Genomic DNA, 9,057 nt, shown 5'->3' with positions numbered 1-9,057 from the left:
CAAAATTCTGGTTAAACTTTACAAAGTTTGAAGTCATTCTTATTCACTAAAACATGTTAGTCCAACAAACATCATCATCTGTTCAACTTATATTAAATAGTGTCTTGATAACCATATATCCACAGCTTTTTTGTACATTTCTGCAATGTTGTCATCCAAAAAAAGAAGAAGCTGTAATTGATGGTGCTTTTCTTCATAAAATACACATATTGACTGGTACACACCAACCACAAACACTTTACAATTCTAGTATCGAACCCAGTACATTCCACCTCTAACTCTGTTGTAATCCGGTAACTGTTCAATGGGACCTACAACAAATCAACCAAGAGAGGTGTATTATTAGCTTGGCATTTGTAAAAGTTGTGACAATGTGTGTGCAACACGTAAAGGAGACTAAATATATGCAGTAACCTTTAACCTATTCAAATTGTCATGGTACTGTTTGGTAACTGAACAGGCTGGACTCAGCCTGGTCACATTCAAAATTCATCACACAAGAAAATTCACTGGTATAGATCTTGTCCAGAGTTGGTTGAATATTCTATATTCAAAGGTGAACTTAGGAAAACACTAGCCTTACATCAACACAAAATATCAATCATATAACTTCAATCGCATTGAATGTGACAGCGCCCTCAACCACAAATGTACATATTGTGGTTGAGGGCGCTATAAGTGAAAATTTTACTTGAGTGAAGTCAATCATGCCTTGACATTATGAAGCAATGTAATAATGCCCCATTTCATATGAAATTTCTTGAATTCAGATTACATATACAGAGTTAAATTGGATGCAGCTTCACCATCATTTTTACAGTAGATTACACAAATACTGAAAATGGAACACTCAATTTAAGTGTTTAACCAATGCACTAAATGCACACTCAATCACTTACATGTATGGTTTTTAAAATCTTCAGTAATTCATAAATATTCACTTTTAGAGATGGATTTTACCCGGTTTGTCAAACTAATAACATTCAAAACATGCAAGCACAGTCATGGCCGTCTAAAACAGACCAATCCTATATTCCCCTTGCCCACTGAAATACTGTACACGATATATGTATATGTGATTCAATACATCCACTTTACACTGCACAAAACTACCTTGACTCTTATTTGCACAAAAATGAGAGGACTGTAATCATAAAAAAATTACTGTTCGCAATAGTGGATTCACTCACCTACACCAGCTACAGCGGGACATTTGTCATAAATATACCTAAAACATGCATCTCTGACAGTCTTAGCAGTGATAGCGTTAATGCGGGCGTCAAGTTCTGGCAGGGAAATACGACGTCCATAACACAGCATTTGTCTGCCAATATCTTCACAGATGGGAGTAGAACCTGTACAAACCAAATATAAGAATTGATATATGACACCTATATAAAGAGACAAGTGACAAAATATAACAGTTTCATGCTAAGAAAACAATATGTCCTCTATTAATGCATGCATCAGTACACACACACACGCAATCTTGCCATTTGTTTCAGATAGGGACATTTGGGTTACTTGCCAGGCAGGCAAGTGAAGTTTATACTGTTCATGCGAAATGCTAAATACGACAAATTGGAAGTACCTCATCAAAAAATTCTGATTTTGCATGATATTCTTATACTTTGGCTATATACCTGCATGAAATTGTATTGACAAAATCTAATATACATTACCTACAATAACGTTACAGCCAAAGTATGTATATTTGAATCTTTGGATCAGGATTTTATAGATACCTCTCATGCCAGCCAGATTCCTATCTGGTCCTCACGCCTAAACACCCATATTTGGGCATCTAATATATTTGCATCTATTGTAAAAGTTTGTAACTTCATCACAAAACTATGTATTTCCAACCTAAATATTCCAAGTGGACTGAGTCCCAAGTAATGTCAAACTATTAAATTCTACATTCAGTAAAAGTTTATTGATATGATATAGCATTCTTACCATCTAGTTGTAGTAACATGTTGGTCTTCAAAAGATTCTTTGCTCTGTCGACCTCACTCTCTGTAACACTTGTACAGATTCTCATCCACTCTTTCTGAACATAGAACATCATGTCCTCTACGGTCAAACCATCACTTACAAAGTACATACCCCTGTACAAAACACACACAAATAAAAAAAATCAATCCATTTTTATATTTTGACCATAATTTACAAAAGAAAGCATATGGCATATCATTGATTAGACATAGTGAGATATACAAGACATGTACCGGGGGGTAGGTACATTCTGCAAGTACGTTCATATCAAACTCTCATTCTGTACAGATATAGAGTCTTAACTGATATTTACCTAATATTCACCTAACATTCCTATTTTGAATAGACTCACATACTGCATTTTATAATGACCAATAGTCAATTTTCCGGTTCCAAGGTGCATTGCGCGAGAGGACGTCGCTTATGTTGTTAGTCGTATTTTGTCTTTATTACATTTGAAATAACATTTTCATCAGGAAATGATGGAAAGACATGTTTACGTCTTTGATTAGGAGTGATTTTATAGAACAAAGATTTAACACCATCAATAACACAGGAATTTACAGATGAACCCAGGGTACAGTCAGGTGACAACCATCCTGCTGAGTAGCACGTGCAAACCCCTCAGCACATACACAATGTATGGTATTGTATGGGTAGATGCGTAATGCATCTTGGAACCGAAAACAGGTCAATCCTTTAACTCACATGGTTTTTAGGGAAATAAAAATCCCGACAGATTGCAGGATAGATCAGTTCTGCCATGATCCCCCCCCCACCCCAACCCACCTATAATCAGACTCATCTCTCCTAGCTTGAAAATATGTGACTATATTGAACCTACAGTCAGTACACAGTTCTCCACCCACATCACTATTACCTGTCAGCACTATACAATGCCCTTACATTTGCAATGGTATTTGCTAGTTGATACTCAAGAGATATACAAGATAGCTTTGAATGACTTACCAGAGACCAGTGTCAGTGTAACATGTATTGAAAGACTGGAAGGAGTGACACAGGTTAGCTTCTGCACAGACAGATGCTAGCTTGCTGGCAACATTCTACAAGACAAGATAAATAGAAGCACATGGATTTCATTTTCTCTACATGTACATCACATACTTCTGTTCATCATTCTATGATTCATTTCAATTTTGCATTAATCAAATGAATTGATTTCATAAAAAATACCAAGAACGGCATTGTATCATGATAATTTTAAGTGACTCTGCGTAATATCCCTATCAAATACTATGGCAATCAGATTTTTTATTATCACACACACACACACACACACACACACACACATGTATGCACACACACACATAGGCACGCACGCACACACACACATGCATGCATGCATGCGTGCACACACACACATGCATGCATACATACATACGCACATAGGCACGCACGCATACACACACACACACACACAAACACAGAAAGAACTACAATGCAATAACTAAACATATTAGTACTCTTACACTTCTCCTTTCAAAATTTCATTAAATATATGATTGTAACAAACTTGAAATCCAACAAAAGAATGCAAGAAATATATACTTACGGTACCACCACCATGAGAACGGTCCCAAGTACCAATCAACTGTTACAAGAAGACAGAATTAATTTAATCATTGAATTGTGTGATTCCTTCTTGTTCAATACTTCAAATGTAGTAATAACTATATGGAAAGTTTATTGTCAACTTATAAATCTTCAACATACATGTATTGAGTACATTACCATGCTTAGCTTAAATTTGTGTGACACAGAGTAAAAATCAAAATCATTCATGAATGGCAATATGACATTGATATTACTGGTACATGTTTTACTTGAATCAATATCTATCCAGTAGTTTGACACAATGTTTTGGAGTGGGTCAACTCTACAGCAGTGGGTAATATAATGCAAATATATAGTATTGGTTATTTGGCTGTATCAGATGAAACAAAAACTAGCTGTACCAGAACATAATACCATTCAGTATATTAACCCATGTCATATCAACCACACACACTATTCATGGTATGGCAATGGGGAATTTGTGTTGATGTTAACACCTCTGATACAAATTGAAATCTAATGTCTGTAATGTGACAGACACGCTTTTTTCTACAGACATAAAAAGTTCTGATTTGGAAACAGAATAGAAATACTTACTGTGTTAGCTACCATCAATGGAATGGTATCAGGATGTGCCCAGCCTACACTCTCTACAGCTATAGCAATATGAGCCAATGGCATCGAATCATCTCTCACACGGATCTACAGAATCAAAAGAACTTTAAAATCAACTCTTCGAAGTCTATTTATGATTTGTCCTAGGTCATCATAGTTGTCCAGTTGATAAGGACATCAACAAGCCTGCATTATAAATGGGATTGTACTAAATCCTTTAGTCACTAAAAGTTTGTGTCGTCCTCGTTGGTTAGTAACAACAATTTCAAGCCTGCACTCTTGATTGGATAGCACTAGCAGTGTGCATTCTGATTGGTCAATACTAAAGTCTGTCCCTTAATACCGACTGACACAACAAATCTGTTTTCTGATTGGTCAGTTTTAAACATCTGGGTTCTGATTGGCTACTGTAGAATACACTCGTTTTCCAATTTGCAGCTTCTTACCTCACTACCTGTAAACCTACAAGGTGGTAGAACAGGGATTTCATTCTCATACTCTGTTCCAAGATAACCAAGATTCTGACTGGCTAGTTTGACAAGTTCGTCATGATTGATACCACCTGATGCGGCCAATACAATTCTAGGTCCCTTGTAGTGGGTGGAGATATAGTCAACCAGGTCGTCCTTGCTGATAGATCTACAGTGAATTAAGAGAAGTGAATGTCACGTTGCTACGAGCAAAGTGGAGATTTGCTAAAATTCATGCCAAACATACTGGAAGCTCTTGTTGATCAGTAGAGATGTCAAAAAACTGCTGAAGTCAAACAGTTATCAACATGGAGGTTTAGTTGAAGTACAACACTTACTTGATATTTTCTGTTGGCCCTAATATTGTCCTCCCTAGTGCTGTTCCCTGATAGGCTGTGGCATGAAGGTGATCAAAGATGACTTCCTGTAGGTTGGTTTCTACTTCCTGTCAAACCCAAATAAGGACATGGTTACAGTAAACATTGATAGAGGTCAAATTTTACTCAAATCTCATAGAAATGGCCTTGTAAGTTACAAGTTGCTGTTCTCATTATTTACAGAACAACTAAAGACAACTACATGTATAAACATGCCATACATCATGTATTATGTGAACATCATGTTGATTCAAAATAGACATTTAAACTTTTGAGACAAAAAACACAACTCATGTGACCAACCCAGAACATATTAGACTGGTGAACAAGTCCACAAGCTTCAGTTTCGCTGTCACTAGATATCACTTGCGTGTAGTGTTTGAAAAGTTGAAATATCTATGCTGAATACAGTACCCTACACAGATGAGGTTACATCACTATGTATCATATGATTGACTGCCGAGATGTCCACGGGATGACTAACGCAGCAATCATGTTCATGTTTTGATAAATTTTGTACTTTACAGTGTTAAGAGTCTATAATCATCATTTTTGCAAAAAAATACCTGTAAGACTCAACAAACCCAACCATCTTTTTTGATTGGCACTTGATTCACACTATATGCAAATTACATCAAGGCAATAAATCCATCACAAGATTCCTGCATGTGTCACTTTCAATCCCTAAAAAAATGTTCTCCACATCAATAAACTCCACATCCAACCTGCCTGTTGTACATCATTTCAGGCATGCCATTATTTGCATATATTTGCATAAATGTTAATATTGGCCTACCTCCATTTCTCTGAGGATAACTCCCCTTTCTCTGTTGATTTCAGCTTCACCAAGTGTACTGTTCTGAACGATGTCAGCTAAGATTTCAACAGCTATGAAGTAACAAGACAGTACATCATAAAGCATTACATTCATACCATAACTACAGTATGGTCAAAAACGAATTTTCATGTGCTGCCCAACTAATATACAACAGTCTACCCATTACACCACGTCAATCACCCACCCTTGATATATTCAGGAAAGATATTCAGACTCATCTCTTTGCAAGGACATTTTAGATATATTTTTTTTGTTCTTCAGTGACTCAGCCTCTCTCAACATTACTGTGTATTGAATTCAGGAGCTTTACATGTATATAATATTATGTTTTTCACTCACCTGGTCAACATAAAACTTACCTTTGGGTAAATCATTAGAGAAGGCCTTGGCATAGTAAACAGTTTGTTCTCGTGAGGTATATGCATTCAGATGAGCTCCCATGTTTTCAATTTCTAACTCTAACTGCATTTGTGAACGGTTCTTAGTACCCTGTTGTGGAAAAAAAACAAAGGGGGTATATTGACTCAAATCTGACCAAGTTTAAACTTCAAATATTATTATCAACTTGGCAGAGTATAAATAAGTCAACTCAACAAGCTAGCATATGTTAATGAATGTCCGTAACAACGCCTTTCCACTGAAAATTTCATAGTTGTTCCTGGACCCTCAAGTACAAATGGTTCAGCCTTATTTAGAGTAAGTTGGCTTTTGAGTGAACACTATGGCGACGAAGTTTTCAATCTTTACATTCAAAAAAAAATTAGTTTGTAGCTATATGTCTCCTTTGGCCCAGTAAATTGATCTCCTTACACCACAGGAGTCTACATTCAATGTTAAACAATCCTGGGCCCACTTGATAGCAAAAACATTTCCTGATGTTGTTTTTTTAAATTCATACAAGTTTGTTGTAATAATGAAAGTTTATCATGGTTAGCTTAATCTTGCAAATACTCACCTTGAAAATCATATGTTCTAGAAAATGTGCAACACCATTGGTTTTGTCTGTTTCATATCTGCTTCCAGCATCTATCCACAAACCAACCTGAGAGAAAAGACAGTGAGTCATCTTCACATCAGCTTAAATGATAGAATTATCCAGCAAAATAATTAGTAGTAAAAAATAAATACTGAACAAATGATGGCTGGTGGCCCTCACTGGACTTCTTGGAAGCCAAGTTTATAAAAACCTAAAGAACTATCCAGAGTAAACTGAGATGATTACATGTATTATCAGAAGTTTTTCAAATGAAAATTATTCAGTAGATTTCATGAAATACACCGATGTTTGGTGATACAAAATAAAGGTATGGAAGGAATATAGAAAATAGAAGTCAAACGCTTCTGTCACAATAAAAATTGTTATCAGGTTAGCCTACATCATCATGTAGGTGTTATTGGGAATGACAATAATGGTGATCACTACATTGGTATAATGGGAGCCTTTGGAGGTGGTGGTGGTGGTAGTGGGTCATCATCTTAATATACAATAGGTTCTCTATTGATTATGCGACTGGAAAGATACACAATACAGGATGAAAAATTGATAACACAGCTTGGTCTTTTTGAAGTAATTGGACCTGTTCTCTCAGTTCTTTTGAACATTACTGATTTCTACTTACAGTACAAGTTTGGATTCCTGAATCTTCTGATGCTACTCTAAGACCATTTTCTAAAGTTGTTACTTTAGTCTCTGGAACATTGAGAAGTGTTTGCGGATATGTTGCTGCATGTCTCCTCTGCCACTTCTGTGAGCACACTGAGCCAGTTCCTCGCACCTATTGATATGATATGTGTGTGTGATAAAACTAATATTAAAACACAGTACATTGACTACTCTTGGCACAGTACTGTACCATGACACACAGTAAGGAATACATGTGTTCTGCGAAGACTGCTGCAAGAAAATTTCTGCAAAATGGAGATATCAGATTGTGTTGACTTTCACAACAGTTGAGTTTTTTCCCCACAGGTCAGTTGTGCTGTCCCTGTACAAAAAATATACCTACTACTGTTTTACATTTAGCCAGATTGGCTGATGCTATAATCAACTTTCAAATTTGTATATACAAAGAGATGTTTTAGAGGATTGCATGTTTTCAGTAAATTCAAATACCTCGGATATCATGCTATTGAGAATAACACATTTCAAATACATGTGGGTGAGGTTTTTTTTTAAATTTCACACACATGTACAGTACAGTTACCAAGACACTGAATTTCTCATTGGATAGAAGGCAAAAGCCATCCTAATACTACTGTACCCAGGTCAAGAGCAAAATTTGAGTATGAACTTGTATAGCTAAGTAATGAAAGGAAAATCTACAAGATTTTGAAATTCCTTTCATCTTATAGATAAAGCAACTCTTCCTTTTCCCAGAAAGTATATATACGGATGTACATATGTACATGTACATATATGTTTCTTTCAGTTTTCAAGATTTAGGAACATGCTAAAAAATATGGAAATATGGAAATTAAATAAGGTTTTAGGAGTGGTAATACTTAACATTATTTTTTAGAGAAATTTGGATGTTATGTTATAAAGCTGAAACGTGAAACTTTCTGTTATCATCTGTATCGTCTTCGCCATCATTGCTTCTTTGTAGGGCTTTCCTTTATCTAATGTTTAGAATTTAGCTTTAGCTTTAGAATTAGAGCGAAATATCACTAGCTACTTCAAACATGTCAAATGTTCACCAAATCAAATGTTCAATTTCAATGATGATGTATGGATGATTTAATATTCAAAACCCATTCAAATCTATATATTACATTTTCGTTCACACTCACAGCATTAAATTGATTTGACATCAAAAGTCTAACACATATTTCAAATGTAGCGGAAAGCGATTAACTGTCTCTTTGGAGTTTCGGCGAGAGCAACCGGTATATAACTGTAATGTAAAGAAACGTGTGTACGTGTGGAAGGTCACTGTTAAATTCGCCGGGTTTTCGGCGTTCAATAACCAGTGCAGTTCATAATTTTGTCACTAGATTTTTTCATACATCGGTAAGGGTATACTTACCGAATCTGTGACATTCATCAATAGCACGTATTTTACTTACCAAAGACTGTCGTGGTGCATTTTTACATAGTAAAGTTGCAGCTCTCACCAACTTCGACGCCATTTTGGACCGCGTATTGCTCGTGCGCTTGCGTAAGGATATTTAGATCAAAATATTA

At 35.8% G+C, this 9,057-nt stretch overlaps 1 protein-coding gene across 1 annotated transcript; it reads right to left on the bottom strand.

The window, feature by feature from the left end:
• Positions 1-9,002, bottom strand: LOC144437537 (mitochondrial-processing peptidase subunit beta-like). Its single transcript, XM_078126488.1, has 13 exons — positions 8,936-9,002; positions 7,493-7,641; positions 6,829-6,915; positions 6,233-6,362; positions 5,832-5,923; positions 4,997-5,103; positions 4,635-4,827; positions 4,171-4,275; positions 3,572-3,610; positions 2,968-3,062; positions 1,960-2,111; positions 1,191-1,355; positions 1-311 (listed from the first exon to the last, which is right to left on the bottom strand). The coding sequence occupies exons 1-13, from the start codon at positions 9,000-9,002 to the stop codon at positions 247-249; spliced, it is 1,446 nt and encodes a 481-aa protein (XP_077982614.1). The 3' UTR covers positions 1-246.
• Between the last annotated feature and the right edge of the window lie 55 nt (positions 9,003-9,057).

The sequence above is a fragment of the Glandiceps talaboti genome, chromosome 1, assembly GCF_964340395.1.
Source record: "Glandiceps talaboti chromosome 1, keGlaTala1.1, whole genome shotgun sequence".
In the NCBI taxonomy this organism is placed as follows: Eukaryota; Metazoa; Hemichordata; class Enteropneusta; family Spengelidae; genus Glandiceps; species Glandiceps talaboti.
The sequence above is the reverse complement of the archived record's forward strand: the minus strand, read 5'-3'. Positions and strand labels throughout refer to the sequence as shown.

What these genes read in the sequence shown, in the direction of transcription:
- LOC144437537 (XM_078126488.1), bottom strand. Translation starts at nt 9,002, where the DNA reads ATGGCGTCGAAGTTGGTGAGAGCTGCAACTTTACTATGTAAAAATGCA. An exon ending in CATTGATGGTAGCTAACACA is followed by an intron (nt 3,611 to 4,170) that starts GTAAGTATTTCT and finishes TTCTTGTAACAG; the next exon opens with TTGATTGGTACTTGGGACCG. An exon ending in TCCCGCTGTAGCTGGTGTAG is followed by an intron (nt 312 to 1,190) that starts GTGAGTGAATCC and finishes GATTTGTTGTAG; the next exon opens with GTCCCATTGAACAGTTACCG.